Here is a 21,591-nt window from a genome sequence, read left to right as displayed (position 1 = left end):
ATTGCCTACAAAGAATTGCTGCAGACATATGCCCATTTGGCAGGAAAACGAAACCAAAAGTGGAAACTAGGGGCAGACAAAATGAGTAAGTTTGCTTAGTAACCGGAGTGATTTTACAGGCAGCACGGGAAATGACGGCTCTATAGGGTGCAGGAGACAAATCACGTCGGACGCTACAGCGGCCACTTCCCCGGAAGATTTAACTGCTGATGCTAAGTTGGGATATGCTTAGCCTCCAGGGTACGTGTTAAAATGATTACTTCATGTGAGATTCACCTAAGACACAATTAAAACTTGTACACACACAGAGACAGGAGAAGCTAAGACAGTGAGGGACTGAAGATTTGCGGCTTTGGGCAAGACCACAGGATTAGAACTCAGTGGCGTCCTGATTAACTGAGTTCTTCTGTTTTAAAAATGCATAGGACGGATGCCTATAGGCATATATGATGGCCAAATAATTTTACAGGAGAGTCTCTCCTAATTGCTGTTTGTGCTTTCCAGCTCATGATTGGTGGTCATTAGCAGATGACGAACTGTGGCCTCTTGGACTTCATGGACTCAAATAACAGAGTAACAAGGCACTTCCGCTTATACTCCCTTTACTCTCAAAATCTAGAGTGATACTCAGATACGGCGTGGTGTTTAGTCTGCCTATGAAACAGGTCAAGAATAATCTACCTCTGGTTAAAACACTGGTTGAAAGCTAGAGGCCAGAAGGGCATCCCATGTCGGGATGAATGCGCACTTCATTCCATGCAGGACTCCAGACAAAATGGAACATCTGAAACTTCTACTACTATGGGAATGTTTAACACTGAATGTTTAACCTGATGACTAGAGAGGAAGTCTCTCAGCTCTTTCGCATTTTGCTCTATAGCTGGAAGCTTCCACACAGCTATGGGGAGCCTTACAGTGAGATCCTCGCGAGACTTAAGAAGCGGCAGATTTAACAACATGTGAAGGCATCACAGTACATACATCCCGTGTGACCAGACACGAGGCTCTCCTCTTTGTCAGGTGGTCACAGATAAGCACGCAGGTGTAAAATATTTTTCCGCTTAGTAAGTCGCGTATAGCCAAGGAAAGGAGTCTATGAATATTGCTTTTAGTACTTAAAAAGTCTAATTGTTTCATCCAGTACTCAGTGAGAGTTTCCCATTTGCCAAGGCTCTGGGCAGAAAGGCACAGGAAGAAAACAAAAATGAAATCCCATAAAAGGATATCATTTACTTGGGGCGCCTGGTGGCTCAGTCAGTTAAGCGTCCAACTTTTGATTTCAGCTCAGGTCGTGATCTCACAGTCCTGTGTTGGGCTCTGCACTGTCAGTGTTGAGCCTGCTTGGGGTTCCCCTCTCTCCCTCTCTCTGCCCTTCCCCTACTCTCCCTCTGTCTCTGTCTCTCTCTCTCTCAAAATAAATAAACTTAAAAAAAAAAAAGAAATCATTACCCAGCAACATCAAGAGTATACTGAAGAGCATATCTGAGTTAAAGTGTTTTTATTTTACTAGAAATAACATCTAACAGAAGTGGGCAGAAAAGTATAATACGGACAAATTAACTTCTTGATCAAAAAAGAGTCTTTCCCACTTTTTTTTTTATTAAAAAATTTTTTTATAATCTTTATTTATTTTTGAGAGAGAGAGAGAGAGAGAGAGAGAGAGAGAGAGAGAGAAAGCGCGCATGAGCAGGGAAGGAACAGGAGAGAGAAGGAGACAAAGAATCTGAAGCGGGCTCCAGGCTCTGGGCTGTCAGCACAGAGCCCGACGTGGGGCTCGAACCCACGAACTGTGAGATCGGAACCTGAGCCGAAGTCGGACGCTTAACCGACTGAGCCACCCAAGCGCCCCGAGTCTTTCCCACCTAATACTGCATCTGTAGATATCTTCTGTGGACAGCGGGGAGAAGCTCCAATCAAAGACGTTAATGCACACAGCCCCACTTTGCTGGGACACCAACTCCAACCCATCCTCAGGTCACTGCTTACGCTTCAAGTTCTGAAAGCTGTCCTACCTGATCCCCCTAATTTAAAGGGAGATTATGTTGATCTTTTGCTATACCTCTATGTTCATTTGTATAATTATCTGGTTAGTGACTAGGAGTCACGAGTGCAGGGACTGAGGCTAGCTGGCTCACTGTGGCATTATTCCCAGTACTTACTTAGCACAACGCCTGGCACATAATAGGTGCAAAATAAATATCTGGAGAATTAATGAAGAAATGAATAGTCGAACTCCCATATTTTCAACCTAGGGAAAATGAAAGGCCAAGATTGATGAGCTTTCTCCCATAGGTTACTAGCTAGTGCCATCTTAAACTAGAAATGCAACACGGAGAAAATATTTGAATTACTGTCAGTAAGACGGTAGGTCCCTAATAATTCTAAGAATTTAATCCCCTCCCCAAGGTGGGGATTACCCAATTTCTACTGAAGTGTTTTCATTGGTGGCCAACTCACTACAAGCTAGCCCATTCTGGTTGGGGACCAGTCTAATTCAAGTTCTTCCATATATCGAGTTGATCGCTATGCAATGAGTTAGGTAACATCTGTTGATCATTCTTTGGCTTGCAAACTCTACCCATTTTCAGTAATTCTCACATGCAAAGGCAAAGCTTTATCTGGAGAAGAGACAGCAACCTAAAGGGAAATTTTAAACACAAGAAGCAAACAGTATCTATGTGGATGTTGAAGGAAAAGGCCTGGAGAAAAAAATATGTTCACCTTGGGCACTGAAAGAACAACTCAGCCTCAGAGAATTAAGTGTGAACAACAACAACAACAAAAAGAGCCTTGCACCTGAGGCAGCTAGGCTGGAGGAGTGTACGTGCTAACGTGAACAGGCAGAGACAGACGTTATGTAGTGCCAGGAACTCATCCCTGGAGTGGAGAGGGCTCCTATACAGTTCAGCGGGTACTGACAGTTAAAAACACAGATATAAAAGATATCCACACAGGCAAAAGCTAGAAGAATAATATATTATACCTTAAAATACATTAGGTTCCTAGAAGTAAGGCTCAGCCATTATCTCCCCTTTATTCCTTGGAACTGAGAAGTAAAAAGGCCAAGGTCTAGAATGATCAACCATCCAATCCATAAGTCATAATAATGTAATGTGACTAAATACCAGATGACCTATCTTTATCTTATGCAAATAGAACCAACTAGAACCAACTCCTAGTTGATAAACAGAGGTGACCTGTGCCTTTTGAAACACGTATCATTGTACTTTAGGTCATAAAGACAGAAGCATGGACAGAAGATGCGTACCAGGATCTTTTCAGTGTTGAGGGAAAGCAGTGAGTCACAGGGTGGCGGCCCTTTGGGTTCACAGTCTGAGTCGTGGAAGTTCAGAAAGGATGACTCTGAAAAGCAAACATCCCTGGTTATTCTCCGAAGCTGAAATTTATGGTTCTTAGGTTCTTAACTATGAATTATAATGTTAGGAACACACACACACACACACACACACACACACACACACACACACAGAATCTACCAAACCAAAATAAGGACAAGGCAAAAAAGCACCAAAAGGGGCATCCTGCCTTCCACCTTACAGCTGTGTCACATTCTAGTTTCCAAATACCTTGCATAGCTGTCATGACTGTCCCCACAACCAGTCACTAATACAGTACTTGTTAAGATCCCTTTTTCAGACATCTCCTACCTGGCAGCATTTATCATAGGTTAAAAAATATTACAAAAGGGAGAACAAAGTCGAGCCAGGGAGATCTAATGTTAAAAGATATGTACTAGGGGTCTAGAATCCAGAATATATAAATAAGTCCTGATTTCAACAACAAAAAGACAACTCAATTAAAAAATGGGCAAAGGACTGGAATAGGCAATTCTCCAAAGACGATACACAAATGGCCACTGAATACAAGGAAAGATGCTCTACATCATTATTGACTAGGGGATATAAATCAAACCACAATGAGGTTTGCCACAATAACGGCTTTTTTTTTTTTATTGTCGAGGCAAACAAGTGTTGGCAAGGATGTAGAAAAATTAGAGCCCTTGTACATTGCTGTGTAAAATGGTGTGGCCACTGTGGAAGATAGTTTACTGGATCATCCAAAAGTTGAACATAGAATTACCATATGGTCCTACTATTCCATCCCTAGGAATATACCCAAAAGAACTAAAAACAGGAACTCAACCAAGTATGTGAACATGCATCTTCACAGAAGCAATATTTAACTATAACCAAATGGTAGAAACAGCCCAAATGTCCATCAACAGACAATGGACAAACTGTGGTATATACATACAGTGGAACACTATTCAGCCTTAAAACAGAATAAAGTACTACAATCACCATTAATTAGTACACTTTACTCTTCAAATAATAAATCTACATTTATACTTTAACCATTTCAAAATTTGGAGACTTTTCACTCTAATCTACATCTAAAATGCTAGCCTATATTTGGAAACATTCAAATATTAAAGATAAATTTTTTAAAAAAGAATGAAATACTTTACATGTTCATATAACAACATGAAAGAACCTCCAAAATATAATGAATAAGAACCTCCAAAACAAAAACTAAGTGAAAGAAGCCAGACACAAAAAGTCACATATTGTGTGAGCTCACTGATACGAAATAACTAGAAAAGGTAAATCCATAGAAACAGAATGCACATCCATGGCTGAAGGAGGGAAGAGGAAGAAACTGCTGAGGGGTGAGGGGCTTACTCTGGAGTGATGGAAAGGTTTTGGGGTGGTTGCACAACATTGTGACTGTACTCAATGCCACAGGGCTGTTCACCAGAAAACATTTAAATTTATGTTATGTGAATTTTGCCTCAACAATTATTTTTAAACCTATACTGTAATTCAGCAGTCATTAAAGAGCATCAAATTGTGTTCAAGCGACCATGTGAACCGACAGAGATAAATTCTCATTTGTGTCTGTCTTAACAGCTGGAGACTAGAGCTAATATACCAAAGAAGCCCTGGATGGTGAGTGATTTCTGAAGCTGGAAGGTTAAATTTCACAAGGCCCAAGCAGAGTTTAAATGGATGGGTGGGTTCTGCTAATATCATCCTCAATGGGGAAAAACTGAGCGCTTTTCCCCTAAGGTCAAGAACACGACAGGGATGTCCACTCTCACTCACCACTGTTATTCAACACAGTATTGGAAGTTCTAGCCTCAACAATCAGACAACACAAAGAAATAAAAGGCATCTAAATCAGCAAGGAGGAAATCAAACTTTCACTCTTCACAGACAACATGATACTCCATGGAAAACCCAAAAGATTCCACCAAAAAACGACTAGAACAGATGCATGAATTCAGCAAAGTCGCAGGATATAAAATCAATGCACAGAAATTGGCTGCATTTCTATACACCAATAATGAGGCAACAAAAGGAGAAATCAAGGTATCAATCGCATTTACAATTGCACCAAAACCCATTAAATACCTAGGAATAAGCCTAAGACGTGAAAAATCTATACACTGAAAACTATAAAAAGCTTATAAAAGAAACTGAAGGCACCAAAAAATAGAAAAATATTCCATGCTCATGGATTGGAGGAAAAAATATTGCTAAAATGTCGATACTACCCAAAGCAATCTACATATTCAATGCAATCCCTTCAAAATAACAGCAGCATTCTTCACAGAGCTAGTACAAACAATCCCAAAATTTGTATGGAACCAGAAAAGACATCAAATAACAAAAGCAATCCTGAAAAAGAAAATCAAAGCTGGAGGCATCACAATTCTGGACTTCAAGATGTATTACAAAGCTGTAATCATCAAGACAGTATGGTACTGGCACAAAAACAGACACTTAGATCAATGGAACAGAATAGAGAACCCAGAAATGGACCCACAAACGTTAAGGCCAGCTAATCTTTGACAAAGCAGGAAATAATATCCAATGGAATAAAGACATTCTCTTCAGCGAATGCTGTTGGGAAAATTGGACAGCGACATGCAGAAGAATGAACCTGGACCACTTTCTTACACCCTACACAAAAATAAACTCAAAATGGATGAAAAACCTAAGCATAAGACAGGAAGCCGTCAAAATCCTAGAGGAGAAAGCAGGCAACAACCTCTTTGACCTTGGCCACAGCAACTTCTTACTCGACATGTCTCTGGAGGCAAGGGAAACAAAAGCAAAAATGAACTATCGTGACCTCATCAAGGTAAAAATCTTCCGCACAGCAAAGGAAACAATCAGCAAAACTAAAAGGCAACTGACGGAATGGGAAAAGATATTTGCAAATTACATACCTGATAAAGGGTTAGTGTCCTAAATCTATAAAGAACTTATCAAACTCAACACAGAAAAAACAAATAATCCAGTGAAGAAATGGGCAAAAGACATGAATCGACACTTCTCCAAAGACATCCAGATGGCTAACAAATGCATGAAAAAATGCTCAACATCACTCATCATCAGGCAAATATAAATCAAAGCCACAGTGACATACTACCTCACTCTTGTCAGAATATCTAAAATTAACAACTCAGGCAACAACAGATGTTCGTTGAGGATGCGGAGAAAAAGGAATCCTTTTGCACTGCTGGTGGGAATGCAAGCTGGTGCAGCCAGTCTGGAAAACAGTATGGAGGTTCCTCAAAAAATTAAAAATAGAATTATCTTATGGCCCAGCAATTGCAGTGCTAGTTATTTATCCAGAGGATACAGGTATGCTGTTTTGATGGGGCACATGCACCCCAATGTTCATAGCAGTGCTGTTGACAATAGTCAAAGGAAGGAAAGAGCCCAAATGTCCATTGACAGATGAATGGATAAAGAAGAAGTGATATATACATACAATGGAATATTACTCAGCAATCAAAAAGAATGAAATCTTGCCATTTGCAACATTGTGGATGGAGTGTGTTACGCTAAGTGAAATTAGTCAGAGAAAGACAAATATCATATGACTTCACTCATATGTAGAATTTAACATACAAAACAGATGAACATAAGGGAAGGGAAGGAAAAATAATATAAAAACAGGGAGGGGGACAAAACAGAAGAGACGCTTAAATACAGAGCACTGAGGGTTGCTGGAGGGGAGGTGGGTGGAGGGATGGGCTAAATGGGCAAGGGGCATTAGGAGGACACGTGTTGGGATGAGCACTGGGTGTTATACGTAGGGGGTAGATCACTGGGTTCCACTCCTGCATCATTATTGCACTATGTGCTAACTGACTTGGATAGAAATGTAAAAAATTAAGTAAATAATAAGAGGATGGGTGGGTTCAGACTGGGGAACAGAGAGAATGGATATTCCGGGTGGGATGAGTGGTGTACCCAGAAGTATAAAGGTGAGAAAATGCGAAGCAGTAAGCAGGCGACCCTGGCTAGAGGGAGCTGGTATTGGAAAATAAAAGATGGAAGGTTGGAACGTGAGTGGTCAGACTGGGGAGTCTTGGAGCCAAGAGAAAGGCTTTAGTCTCACAAGAGTGAGGAGGCAGTAATGGTTGTCGGTAGGTTGTTGGAAATAACATTAATTTATAACTTATTTCTTCTTAAAGCTAACGTTTGAGGCCTTGCCATATGCGAAGCGCTGCAGTGAGCATTGCATATGCGTGGCCTCATTCTATTCTAACAATCCCTCCACTTGGTGGGATTCACTTAGGTTTCGATAAACAGGCATCGGTATAATTGTAAGTGGATGCACTCATTCCCTTCTGTGAAACCTAACCATCTTTGGGCAATTAGGCTGTCCTTTCCCCCTTCTGATAAATAGTATTTTACAAGTATGCTTGACCTATATTTTTTAAATTCACCCAATCTGGCAATTAAATTCTAACCAATACAATTGCTGAGGCAAAGGGTGTAAATAACTTTAAGACCTTTCACATATGCTGCCCCATTTCCCTCCCAGGATGTAATAATAATTTCATTCCCACCCAACAGTGTAGAAGATGGTCTATTTCACTCTGCTCAGAGTATTCTGTTCTTTTCATCTCTTCCTAATCTGAAAATAGCACTAGTGAGACCAAACTTTTGGTTTACTGCCCATTTGTATCTCTTCTTTTGTAAATCATGTGTTTCCTCTGCTAATTTTTAAGTCATTTTATCTATTCTGGCCTAAGGTATAGAAGCGAATGTCTATTTTCCAGTTCTCTCAGAACGATTTTGAACACCACCTTTACAATACATTATAGTCACCGGGGACTTAAAGGAAGCTTTGAAATAAGTTACATCCAACTAAAATAGCTCTCACAGATGACTATTCAATCTATACGGGCACTGATGTTTAAAATATTACAGTAGGACTTCATGGTCATTCTAGAAAATAGAAAAAAAATCACAAAACATAAAAAAAAAAAGTCATTTAGAATACTACCGTATTGTGATCCACTGTGAAAATCTTGGCGTTAATTACTGTAATTAAGAGGGACAATTCTTGAAATCAGACAGACTGGGTTTGAATTCCTGTTCTCTGCAACTACTTACTTACTAGCTCTTGGCCACTGATCTAGCGGCCTCATCAATCTTTGGTTTCTTCATTTGTAAAACAGGGTCGCTGATGGTATCTATTCACAGGAGTGGTTGATTTAAACAAGATTATAGGGGCACCTGGGTGGCTCAGTGAGTTAAGTGTCCATCTGTTGATTTTGGCTCATGTCAGGATCTCCTGGTTCACGGGATCCAGCCCCATGTCAGGCTCTTTGCTGACAGCACAGAGCCTGCCTGGATTCTCTCTCTCTCTCTCTCTCTCTCTCTCTCTCTCTCTCTCTCTCTCTCTCTCTCTCTCTCTCTCAAAATCAGTAAATAAACTTTAAAAAAATAAACAAGGAGATATAAGTAAAGTATTTGGTACAGTTTCTGGCACAAAGGAGACAGAGGATGTTTGCTATTGTTACCATTAGGTTGTGAGGAGATACACTGTTTTGTAACCTGCCCTTTTAATGTAACGATATGATATAAACACTTCCCCATTTGATTGAACTTTCTTCTGCAAACTATTTAAATTTAAATTTCGTGAGATTGTATATCATTTTTAATTTAATATCTTTAAGATTTCAGTGCTCTATGATAAACCTGTATTTTGTTGTTTCTAGACTAACTCCTTCTAATGATCTGCCTATTGACTTCAATAGTTTCACAATGTATCCTTAAAATAAATGCACACATTTTAATGTAAAGGAAAGCCTCATCAATTTTTTTTTTCCAAAAGTTTCTTGGCTATTTGGATCAACATTCTTCCTTCAAATAAACTTGTCATTAAGGATCCAAAACCAAAAAGTCCCTCTTGGGATTTTTATTAGAATTGTTAAAACCATAGGGGGACCTGAGTGGCTCAGTCAGTTTGGTGTCCAACTTCGGCTCAGGTCATGATCTCACGGTTGGTGAGTTTGGGCCCCACCTCAGGCTCTGTGCTGACAGCTCAGAGCCTGGAGCCTGCTTTGGATTCTGTCTCCCTCAAAAATAAATAAGCACTAAAAAATTTTTTTTTAATAAATAAAAAAGGAAAACAACCAAATAGGAGAATCCTTCCTTCATATGGTAAAATGCATCCACGTTAACCCATAGCCATATAGAGCATCTTCCCACTGGATGCTCATGTTAAAAGTCTTACCAAAAGGTGAAATTCTGGGTCAGTAAATGAAGTATTAATGTCAGGAATAAGCAGGAGTACTAGTACTGAACAGTTTTTTGGAGGTTTTCTCTAGTTCAATGAGATGCTAAATGAGTATAAATACTAAAAAGACCCTGATATCATTACATGTAGAGGATGCAATTACCCACTGAATAAATGGAAGCATTAAAGAGCTGCTAGGAATTCAGTGATGCTGTTGTTCACGTCCGCAGGAAACTCCCCGAGCAAGCCGCTTCCCCTGACTCTGCTCTAGTTCGTAGGGTCTTTAAGCTGCCGTGATTTCACATTTCTGTGTGATTTCGCTTACTGTTGGTTTCCCTCCCTGAACTGTAGTATTCGTATACAAGGACAGGGGTCATTTCTGGTTTTGCGGACCACTGAGCAGTGAATAGAACAAGGTAGATGTGCAACAAACATGTAATCAATGGCCATCCACCAATTTCCTTTTCAATCACAACAAATTTGAATGTATAAATTCTATAGAAAAATTGTAAAATTTCACATAGGCCAATAAAACACTTGAATAGATTAAATTTTGTAAAGTACTCCTCTGCTCATTAATCTACAGTTTTAGCAATTCTTTAAAAACAAAAAAAATTTTTTTTAATGTTTACTTTTCAGAGAGAGACAGCATGAGCAGGGGAGGGGCAGAGAGAGAGGGAGTCACAGAATCTGAAACAGGCTCCAGGCTCTGAGCTGTCAGCACAGAGCCTGACGCGGGGCTTGAACTCACAAACCGTGAGATCATGAGTTTAACCGACTGAGCCACCCAGGTGTCCCTTCCTACTCTTTATTTTACCAAAAATTTTTAAATCAGGAAAGCTGGCTGAACTTTATCAAGTGCTTTTGGAATTTCTTTAAGGTAATCATATGATTTTTCTCCATGACTTACTAAGGTGATTAATTCAATTTTTTTTTTTTTAAGTTGAACCATCTTTGCACTTCTAAGATAAATTCTAATTGGTCAAGGCACATCATTACTTTAATTTCTGGCTTCAACTTATTAATATTTTACTTAGGATTTTTATAACTGTGCTATAGTTTTCTACCCATACTTGCCACTATATTAAGTTCTGTCATCAATGTTTTTCGCTGATTTGAGGTCTGATAAGAGAAAAACAGCTTATTACAGTTGTACCTAGACTTCTCTGGGAACAGGTTAAATTTCTTCTTTGATCTAAAACTGTTTTGTTCGATATGGCTTGAATTGTCTAACAATAACAACCCAACAATCTATATTTAGATGGAGTAGGTTTTCATACAACTAGGAAAAGCCTCTGTTTTCCTCTTTGCTCAGATAATGCAAGTAAAATTTAAAGATAATTACTACATGGGGCGCCTGGGTGGCTCAGTCAATTAAGTGTCTGACTTCAGTTCAGGTCATTATCTCATAGTTGGTGAGTTCAAGCCCCGCATCGGGCTCTGTGCTGACAGCTCAGGGCTTGCAGCCTGCTTCGGATTCTGTGTCACCCTCTCTCTCTACCCCTCCCCCACGCTCTCTCTCTCTCTCTCTCTCTCTCTCAAAAATAAACATTTTAAAAAATTAATTACTTAAGAAATATTCTCAAAACACATTACAGAATCTCATCTTTTTCTTCCAGATCATCTTCCTGGACATTTATTTATTGCTTCATATTTTTAACCTTATTAGCAGGAATTTCTTCACGTTTGTCTCTTCATTCTAATGGCCTCTACCACTGTCCACACAGCCCCCCATTCCTAATGTACGTTTGCATTTGCTCACCTATTTATGTGTTAGCCTTATCAGGTTTATCTATTTTCTTCTTTTTTGAAAAAAAAGAAAAAAACAACTCTTGGATCGATTTATCAATACTATTGTTGCTCTGTTCCTAATTCATTTACTCTGGCTTTGTTCTAGACAAGCCTCCAATTTCCCAATCGTTTTCTTGTTGCTCAAGCTTAGTATCCAGTTCATTTATTCCCGTCTTTCTTCAATACCAAGAAGCCACGGAAGGCTCCAGCAGAAGAAAGATCACGGAAGGTTGTGTGAGGAGAGAGAAGGGCCGGAAGACTAGCAAGGAGGCCATGGCCAGCTAAAACAGGGGAAAAGTGCAAACATAGAGGCCACCGGGTTGAAAAGGGAGGGTCAGACTCCAAAGAGATATATGAGGTTAAAAAAAAAAAAAAAAGCCAGGGCTTTGAGAAAAAGTAGGCATGGGAAGAGGACAAAGGCACGGCTTTCCATTTTGTGTAGCAACAAGAGAGGAAGTACCATTAACTGAAACGGCAAGTTTGAGAGGAAAAGTGGTTCTAGGGGGCAGTCAAGGGCCAATTCCAGAGAAAGGCAAGAGCTACAGATATGAATGTGATGACCATTAACTTAAGATGGATGAGTAAACAGGGGGTATAGGTGGATCTCTGCCAGCTCAGGAAGCTTAAATGTAATAAGAAAAGAGCTGACCCTGGTGGGGACGAGATATTTAAAAGGAGGGCAAATCGATGACCTTTTTCTAAAGAACCGTCTAGAGTCATTTCTTTGAGGGCCGCCTGGGTGGCTCAGTCGGCTGAGCGCCTAACTCGATTTTCACTCCGGTCATGATCCCAGCCAGGGTCGTGGGATCGAGCCCCACATCGGACTCCGTGCTGAGTACGGAGCTGACTTAAGATTCTTTCTCCCTCTGCCCGTCTCCCCTGCTCGCATACGTACCCTCTCTCTAAAACATGGAAAGAAAAACAGAAAGAATTATTTTTTTTGAATTGTTCTGCAGCCTTGCCATAAAACTAAACACAGTTATTATAATGATTTTCATTCTTCATTATACTCCCTTATTCCTGAAGTCAAGTATTTGTTTCTTCTCATTTTTCTTGACCAGCCTTGCGAGGTAACTGTCCAAACTTCACCAGTACTTTCGAAGAACCAGCTCTGATAGTGAAATTTGATTCAATCTGAAGTCAGAGGAAGAGTAATTACTGTGGAGGCAAAGTCGGAGAGTCGTTCAGAGTGTGGGCTGTGGAGCCGGACTGACCCGGCTCAGATGCCTCACTGGGTGACTTGGCGCAAGTCCTTCTGTATCTCTTAGCCTCAGTTTCCTCATTTATAGAACAGGAACGACTATCCCCACATACCCTCACAGGCCTATTACGAGGAATAGACGTGATGCCCACAGTTCACAGGAAATGGTTGTTGCAGGTTGGTAGGGCCGGCCGTTGAACCGCATGGGTTTGAACTGCGTGGGTCCACTTACATGCAGGTTTTTTAAAATAAACATAGGTATTGCTGTAAACGTATTTTCTCCTCATGATTTTCGTAACCACGGTTCCTTCTCTCTAGCTTATTTTAGTCTAAGAATACAGAATGTAATACATATACAAAATATGTGTTCGACTGCTTGTTATTAGTAAGGCTTCCGGTCAACAGTAGGCTATTAGCAGTTAAGTTTTGGGGGAGTCAGAAGTGGCACATGGACTTTTGATGGTGTGGGAGGCAGGGGGGAATTGGTTGGTGCCCCTAACCCCCTAAGGGTCCACTATATACGTATCTCGGAAATTGCCATTTTTTTTCTGTTAATTTCTTCTTCCTTCTTAAGATTATTTTGGTCTTCGCAGAACTTGACAGCTTTCGAAATGCCCTCGCAACACTCTGTCCACTGGTCCTCGCTCCTCTGAGGCAGGGAGGACACACCTTAGGCGGATCACACACGTGGGGAAACGAGGTCAGTGTTAACGCGCGTGTTTAAGTCACAAGATGAAGAAATCGCCCGCATCTGTGCTCCGGGACACCACATCAACAGAGGTGCACGGTCCGCTTGTCACCACTCATTCTGCCCCTGCTGGGTCCTAGCAATGCCCTCAGGCTTCCTTCCTGTCCTCCCAAACCCCACAGACCACTGATTTTAAGAAGAGCGGTTTCAGTAAAGACACGAGGGGCCAACTGCAGTAGCTTCGGCAAAGGATGGGAGATGGGGAGACAGTGCACAGAAGCATCTCCTCTGAGGAATTCTGCTGTAAAGGAAGCGGAGAGAGAGAGAGACAAGAGGTGGATGGAGGGGCAGGTAGTCCTGTCTTGGTTTCTTGTGTTTTCCAGACGGGAGCTCTCAGAGCCATCTGTATGCTGACGGAAGACAAGAGGGAATGAGCGCTCCTGCACGGGGAGCGTGCCCCACTCCGCAGAGGCTCCCACAGCTCCGCACAGCGCCAGGACCAAAGGCAGAAGCTATCCTAGGGCTGCAGGCACGCTGCAGCTATGATGGTGGGAAGCACGGAAGTTCTCTGCTGATTGCATCTTCCTCAATCAAATTACCTCCTAGGGAGGAGAGGAGACTGGGGGGCGGTGGGGGCATTGGAAGTACCACGTATTTGTCATACAGTCATGTCGGCAGGTGAAAGGGCCTGAAAGTTTGGAAGCAGCACGCTCAGAGCCGATCCCTGAAGGAAGACGTTTTCTAAGGGATTCAACAGCTGCTGGACTGCACTTACCACTTGACCACCGCGCCCTAGTTAACAGTGGGCCAAGCTCACCCGGAAACCAGGATGATGGGGCCTTTCCCACCGATGGGCTGGAATGTGGGAGTCAGACGCCAGATACTTACTGGCAATTCTAGTCCTAGGTGTAGGGTGGCCTGGGAAGAGCAGAAATAATTACTGTGGCTGGATGCGCGACCTGAAGGCCAAGGGGCTGATACGCAGCATCAGTTATACTGTCTGTTGCTTTGATCAATTTCTGCATTTGTAAGACAACCACTGTTGAGGACGTTGCACATCACCTTGGTGGTGGTCCCAAATGGTATAAATTTCTTTTAGAATGTGATAACAGGAAAAGTAATAGGAAGAGTTCTCCTCGGAATTCATATGCTTCTTTTATTCTAACAAAATCGCATTCATCAGTACCTAAGATGTGTAAGTTATCATAAAACAACTTGCAAATAGAGGCTGCCCACTGGGAACGAGATTATAAAGCCAACGTATAATTAATCCACCAGAAGAAAGATCTGCAAAAGCCATCTTTCGCAGTTTTATAACAAAGCATGACCATAATCTGATCAAAGCTGTATTAACCCTAACAAAAGTATTAACAGGTGTAAAGAATGTATAAAACCTTTAAAAAAAAAAAAAAGGAGCTGGTCAGCTGCACAAAATGGAAAAAGAGGGAAGGAAGTAAATCATGTAGCACTGACCCAAGAGCAGAACCAGGTTGGGGGGGCGGGGGGGGAGGCGCTGTAGCCACAAAGGCTATTCACTTAGCCTGGGGTCGTAACATGGATTACACACGCATCAGGTGCTCAAGGTGGCACATACTTTTAAGAGCTGAAGACTCTGTCCATGAACCTATACGTGATGTCAAATACCATCAACTCCACTGGGAAAGCAATGCTGTGAAACCATTAGTGAAAAGGGAACAGGGTCACTTTGAACACTCCACTACGAGCGAACTCAACTGGCCTTTCGCGTCGAAGAGGCGGACCGTCTGACCCAGGATTTCTGAGTGTCTACGTAAAGGACGCCGGCACCCGAGTCAGAGCAAATCTCACCGTGCTGGTTCCTGAATCAGACATAAAGCCATACCAAATCATCTCCAAACCAAACTGGGGGAACGGGGGGAGGAGACTTCACTAGCGAAGCTTAAACACAGATATCAGTTGTGTACTGGGGACCCCCTCCGGTTACACAGATGGTTCAGTTTGTGAAAACAGCTGTGATCCGTTTTTCTACATAGACATCATGTTTCGATAAAAGGTAAAAATAAAAAAGATAAGAGAACGAAAATGTCAGAAAGCATTAACCCCGAAGTGAGAAGTATTCAAATTCTGCTACTTCAATGAACTATGTCTTTATTCTATCTGCAAGATAACAGGCCCGAACAAAAAGATAAAATGGCCTCTATGAAACACCATATTGTGAAAAGGGGAAGCTTCAGAGGCCGGTCAGTCGGCCCAGTGTTTAGGGAGTGCAGTGACGCCAGGCCGTGTCTACGCGCTGTAGAACTTCTTGAAAAGTCCGTACACCCAAAGTGCTCTGCCATTCCTGTAGGCATGTTTCATGCAGGGTAGGTTCTAAAACCCAGGCCCCATTATCCTTTGCCCTCATCCAGAGAGCGACGACCCCTCATGACCCAAAGCAGAACACTGGTCTACTGGGGTATACAGACCGTTCAAAAGGTAAATTAATTTTTAAGAACAATAGATCTATTTGAGAAAGCTTCACAAGTCTGCAAATAGCACAGCTATCCTCCTCATAGGGCTCACGCTATAAAAAGCAACTCTTAAACCAGAAGACTTTCTGAAAGATGCAAAAGAGGCAAAAGCAGTCTCCAGGCGATGCCCCAGTGGCCAGGGCCGGGGGAGACGATACAGAAATCTCTTTCTCACTCTATGCCTCCGTCTCTGTGACTCAAAATAAGCGAGTTATCTTCTACTGGCAAATTTACTTCTGTAGACCTTAAAAAAAAAAAGACTAGAAGAGATTTGCCACAAAACTGTATGTGATAACATGCACAGAGAATCAGGGCCAAGGGTAAAAAAGGGATCGAGCAAATCTACTAACAGCAAGGGTTACCACAGTTACCATGACTGGGCTTAAAATGTGGTTCTTAACTTCCTCATAGCCAGAACAAAAAAAGGAAATAGCGCTCATTATAAAAGTTTCCCTCTACTGATTCCCTGCCACCGTTAAGGCATAGCAATGATTTAAGTGCTGTGAGCAAGAAGACTGATTTCATGTATTTTAAATAACTGCCTCCTTTAGTTAGAAAGATATAGACAATCTTTAGGTCTTACTGTCAAAAACACAATCAGGTTCGTAGTTACCTCCTTATTTTTGTGACAGTTAACAACTCCCGAATCAGACACTAATTCCCTTTGCTTCACACAGAACCGTGGGGGAAATAAACTCAAATCTTGGATTACTAATCTCAATAAACTAAGGAAAATTACTTCAGGTTGTAAAGTAACCGTCAAACTTCATTGAGACATTAAGCGTAGAACTAATGCTGCTGGCTAGATGAAGGTGGCCATTTCAAAGGTTCCAGAAAGACATCAGGTACAAGGACTGCCTAACTTAGGAGCAGACAGAAGTCTCAAGAAGGCAGGAAAAAGTAAAAAAAAAAAAAAAAAACCGAAATCACTGTTGTTATAAATACTACATTTTCAAAGAAGGAAAATGAAAGTGTTTTCAAAACAGTGACTAGAGGGGCGCCTGGGTGGCTCAGGCGGTTAAGCGTCCAACTTCGGCTCAGGTCATGATCTCGCGGTTCGTGAGTTCAAGCCCCGCGTCAGGCTCTGTGCTGATGGCTCAGAGCCTGGAGCCTGTTTCAGATTCTATGTCTCCCTCTCTCTCTGACCCTCCCCTGTTCATGCTCTGTCTCTCTCTGTCTCAAAAATAAATAAACGTTAAAAAAAAAAAAAAAAAAAAAAAACAGTGACTAGAGGTGCACAGGTTCGAACTATTACAATACATCCTGGTCCATAAAGGACACACGAAGATGTATTTCATACGGGACGAACGCCGCCTTTGAAGAAAGATGCAAGATGGCTTTCCCAGGAAGAGCAGAGGGGACACAGACGAATTCTTAAGGGACAGGGTACAGCTTATCTAGCCCTTAACTTGCCTGATCTGCAACATTACGGTGCCAAGTTAAGGGGTAAGACCTCTCCCAAGCTCGCTCTGCTCTGGTCCCTGTTGATGCCACCTTATCAGAGGCCTTCCCTGGCCCCCCTCAAGGCAGCAAAGCCCTCTTCCTTCAGGGCACTTAGCAGCGGGCCTACTGAACACTGGTCTCCTCCTGCACCGGCACAGGCTCCACTTGGGGGAAGCCAGCCACTGCTACTGTATCCCCAAGGATCCAGAACACTGAGCAAGTGGGAGGCACACAGCTTTCCCGCAAAAGAACAGAGCCATCCTAGCTCTACTGTCCAAAAGATTCGGTGATTCGGTGCAGTGAAGCATCCTTCCACGTACGTAAACAAAAAAATTCTAGAAGTTACTTAAGAATGTAACTTTCAACAAACGTGAAGACAGTGGGACTTGATCAGTAATAAGAAAGTATACGGATCAGCAGATATTACTAAGGAAATAATGCACAAAAGGTCGGGAGGCCAGGTTCAAACCCTGGCTCTGCACTCCTCTGTGGGACCTTCCCCAACTTCTCTTTGCCTCAGTTTCACCTTAGGTAAAATGGGGGTAAAAACAGTACCTGCTGCAGTGTCGAGGATTAAATAACATACAGGGCGTATACACATAAAACCAGGGGGAAAAATTGGGGGAAAACCTTCTGTTCCTTATTTCTTCCTGAAATTCCAAACTACAAACAGGGCAAAGGTAGCAAGGAAGGGAAAATGATTTTTTTTAATGTTTATTTATTTTTGAGAGAAAGAGAGAGAGATACTGTGGGGTGGGGGGGTAAGGGACAGAGATAGAGACAGAGACAGAGACAGAGACAGAATCTGAAGCAGGCTCTGCACGGTCAGTGCTAAGTTCGACTCGGGGCTCAAACTCATGAACCATGAGATCATGACATGAGCCAAAGTCAGATGCTTAACCGACTGAGCCACCCAGGTGCCCCGGGAAATTGATTTTTATTTGAAAAATATGTACATTACAGCGTTCACGTTTTTAAAAAAGATTATTTTTCCCACAGGAAAACAGATGACCTGACGTTTGTGGCTATACATGTTTTTCAAATAAAATACAAAAACGTGCCAGGGGAGAAAGTTGAAGGGGGCCTGGGAACAGCAAAGTCAGGCTGAGACCGCTGGTGCCCCAGTCATCTATGCTTATCTGTGCAGCTGGACCTCGATGGGGTTCAGCCCACTGAGCTCGAGGCTGATCCCAGGGCACTGGATTCCATTTGATGGTGGTCCACACAGCACAATCAGCCATTGCCAGTGCGCTGTTCAGACCTATGGGCTCCCACCATAGGAAGACACATATTGTCTTTGGCCCTGTAATCACTGGGGGTTCGGTCTTATGAGAATACCCATACAGCTCATTGGAAGGTGTGCAGATTTAGACCCAAGCAGGTGTCAATTCAGCCTTGAATCCGAAAGCTGTGGGAAGGCTTCTGAAAAGTGGCGGTGCTTCTGTGTCTGTCCTCTGCATACGGACTGGCTTGACACGGACAGGCTCGTGGCTGGAAAGGCCAGCAAGTGATGATGACGTGATGAATGGATGGTGAGGCTCTCAAGAACTGATTCGTTCTGGATCCTGGCACTTATCTAGACCTTTCTGTTGATCGGAAGGGGTTCTGGATTCAGAACCTCTGGGCTATGATATGATTAGTTGTAAATCCTGAATTTGTTCCCACATCTGTTCTTCTTAGGACAGTGAGGGAATGGGGCAGTTTCACAGGGTCCAGCTTCTACCTACTCGTCCAAAATGAAGAGGGAGAAATGAGAGACATTTGGGGAGTCTCTACCATGACAGAGATGGCTCCTGTCACGTCCCACAGCTGGAGTGCCAAGAAGCATAAGCAGTTGCCTTTGGGAATTATTAACTGGGAACAGCAGCAGCAGCCAAGTGACTTCGGCGCCTGTCAGCAACTGCGGGACATTCACGTCACCCCAGGGGAGGCTGGCTCAAAGACTCATGCCACACATTTCCAACAGCACATGTGGAATGCCAAACTAAGAAACCAAGTACTAAGAAACCTCATGGGGGGAGATAAATGAAAAACTGAAACATCTGACAAATTATGCTTAAAGCCTCATTAAGATTGCGTTCATCCTTTGACGCAAAGAACTCTGGATGATGGTTTCCACCTATGAGGGAATGGTAGAATGGACAGGAAAACTCCTCCGAACGCCCGGTTCATGAAAACTTATATTACCTAGGGGAAAAGCATAATACAGGTCAGAGTTGGCCCAAATAGGGACTCCAAAGACTGGCATAAGCCATGGAGTGAAATGAGCCACCTAGATCAATACTATCAATCAATTTCATAATATAAATCAATTTCTAACTTCTACTGCCTAGAATCTGTGTCTCCTTGAGCCAGTGAGCATCACATGACCATACAAGGGAAGGGGAAATGAAGATTTACATAACACGTCCTATATGCAAGCACTCACTACAGATGTGTTCTCCTACCTATAATGACTTAGTGTCTAAGACAAAGCTTTGTCTGGAGCCTGACCACCTGGCCTCGTCCCTTTACAGCGGTGGGCCCGCAGGAAAGTGATGATTGCACCGTGTCGCGGTTTCCTCATCTGAGGAAAAGGAGCTACCATTCAATGAGGTAGTGACGGGTGTTCCAAAAGACTTAAGAAAATAGGCTAACCAACCTACTCTTACGACAGCACCTGGCATACGGCAAGCACTCCATATTATGTTGCCTATTTCTCACTTTCCCCGCAGCGCTCTTGTGAAGAAAATGAAACCCGGTAATTAGGTAACAGTGTCTTCAATTTACAGAGGCGGCAATTTCGCTTGCCAAGACAAGCAATTAACTTGTTCAGAGTCACAGGAAGCCACAGAGGTAAAAAGCCATTCTTTTCCCACTATACAATGCCCGCCGAGTTTTTTACGCTGTTACTAGCCAAGGCCCACTACAAAACAAAGTCAATGAGTGAGACTTCCTCAAGGGAGTCAGATTGTGCTAAAAGGAAATCAGAGTGTGCTAATCTTGACATCTCTCAACTAAAAAATGCTTATTGTCTTCCCAGTTACACAATGTTCAAGAACACAGCTGTCCAGGCTGTAAAAGCCACCAGCCAGCTTCTAGTGAATTAGGTAGACCTAGAGCTTTCAAAAGCAAGCCTTGAGGGAATTAGGGGGAAGAGGAAAAGGAAAGGAAGGGGAGGGGACTGAAGGGTGAAAAGATCCGATGGAAATGTCAAAACAAAAAACCACAAGCATATATTTGCCCCTAAGGCATCTGCCATGACTTACTAAATTGAGGGCAAAAGCGCCCAACTTAATCAATGAGATGGCCTCGTTCCAATACGCCCGGCTCTGACTTACACAGGCTGAAGGCCTGCGGGGCCCTCTTACTCACTGGGAGATACCGGACAGGTCACAGGTCAATCTTAAATAACTGGAAGCAAGATGTCATCGAGCAGAAAAAATAGGCTTACTCTTGTCTTCCCTTCTTTCTTCCAGGGATCGAATTTGGAGAGATAATGTTTAATACAAGACATCAAACCCAGGTCAGAGAACCTGATTTCCAGGCCTAAGAAGGGCCAGACGACCCCCACTCCGGGCGCGGGCCCCCCACTGGGCCCGGTCCTCCTCCGTCCTTCCGTTTTCCCCTCCCTCGCTCCCTCGGCAACCGTGGGGCACAGAGCGGGAACCGGGGCTGCCCCAGGCCACTTGCCATCTCCTCCTCCACCCTTTCGACAATTGCTGCAACTCCGAAGAGACCGCCCTGGTCCCCAGGAACATGCTGTCAGCTCTTTTCTCTATTCACCACCCTCCCCACGGCAGCTACCAGAGAAGGGCGCGCAGCGGCGTGGGTGCGAGCGGCGGGAAGCGGCCCCAGGATGACACCTCGCCGAGCCGGCTCCCCCAGGAGCACACGCCGCACCGCGGCCGGCGGCGGCGAGGCCCGGGCCGCCCGCACATCGGCCCCCGGGAGCCCGCCGTCCCCACGGCCCCGCCGTCCCCGCGGCCCCGGGCGACCCGGACGCCCGCCCGCCGCCCACTCACCGCCGCACTCGACCGAGTACTGGTCTCCCCAGTCCCCGGACTGCGGGCTGCAGCCGCCGCCTGCCTGGGCCTCCTGCTGCTGCCGATGCTGCAGCTCCTGCTTGAGCAGGGACAGCGGCGAGTAGTGCTCAGTGGCCAGCGCGCCCGGGCGCGGCCCGACGGACAGGACCCCCAGCAACAGCAGCACCAGGACGCGCCGGGCGGCGTCCGCGGCGGCCACAGCGCCGCCCCAGCAGCAGTAGCAGTAGCAGCAGCAGCAGCAGCAGCAGCAGCAGCCGGCAGGTGCCATCTTTCCTCAAGGCGCATGTGCGGCAGCCCTCGCCGCACGCTGCGGCCTCCCAGCCTTAACCCGCGGCGGGCAGGTGGGCCGTGGCAAGGGGGAGGGAAGGGGTGTGGCGTTGCCTG

General features: G+C 43.7%; 1 protein-coding gene across 14 annotated transcripts in view; it reads right to left on the bottom strand.

Moving 5' to 3' along the window:
• Positions 1–21,545, bottom strand: part of LOC123380990 (tetratricopeptide repeat protein 13-like) — a 49,256-nt gene extending 27,711 nt beyond the window's left edge. For 4 of the 14 annotated variants that reach the window (XM_045040966.1, XM_045040975.1, XM_045040976.1 and 1 more), the window contains exons 1-2: positions 21,187–21,532; positions 3,269–3,363 (exon numbers count right to left, since the gene is read on the bottom strand). In XM_045040966.1, coding sequence (XP_044896901.1) covers positions 3,269–3,363; positions 21,187–21,475 — 384 coding nt within the window. In that variant the 5' untranslated portion in view covers positions 21,476–21,532. Of the gene's footprint in view, positions 1–3,268; positions 3,364–21,186 lie in introns of all 14 variants that reach the window. The other 10 variants (XM_045040970.1, XM_045040969.1, XM_045040972.1 and 7 more) reach the window with 7 other exon arrangements.
• Positions 21,546–21,591: the final 46 nt, after the last annotated feature.

Source organism: Felis catus, chromosome D2 (assembly GCF_018350175.1).
Source record: "Felis catus isolate Fca126 chromosome D2, F.catus_Fca126_mat1.0, whole genome shotgun sequence".
NCBI classification, from domain to species: domain Eukaryota; kingdom Metazoa; phylum Chordata; class Mammalia; order Carnivora; family Felidae; genus Felis; species Felis catus.
Note: the sequence above shows the minus strand (reverse complement) of the source record. Positions and strands in the feature narration are given on the sequence as shown.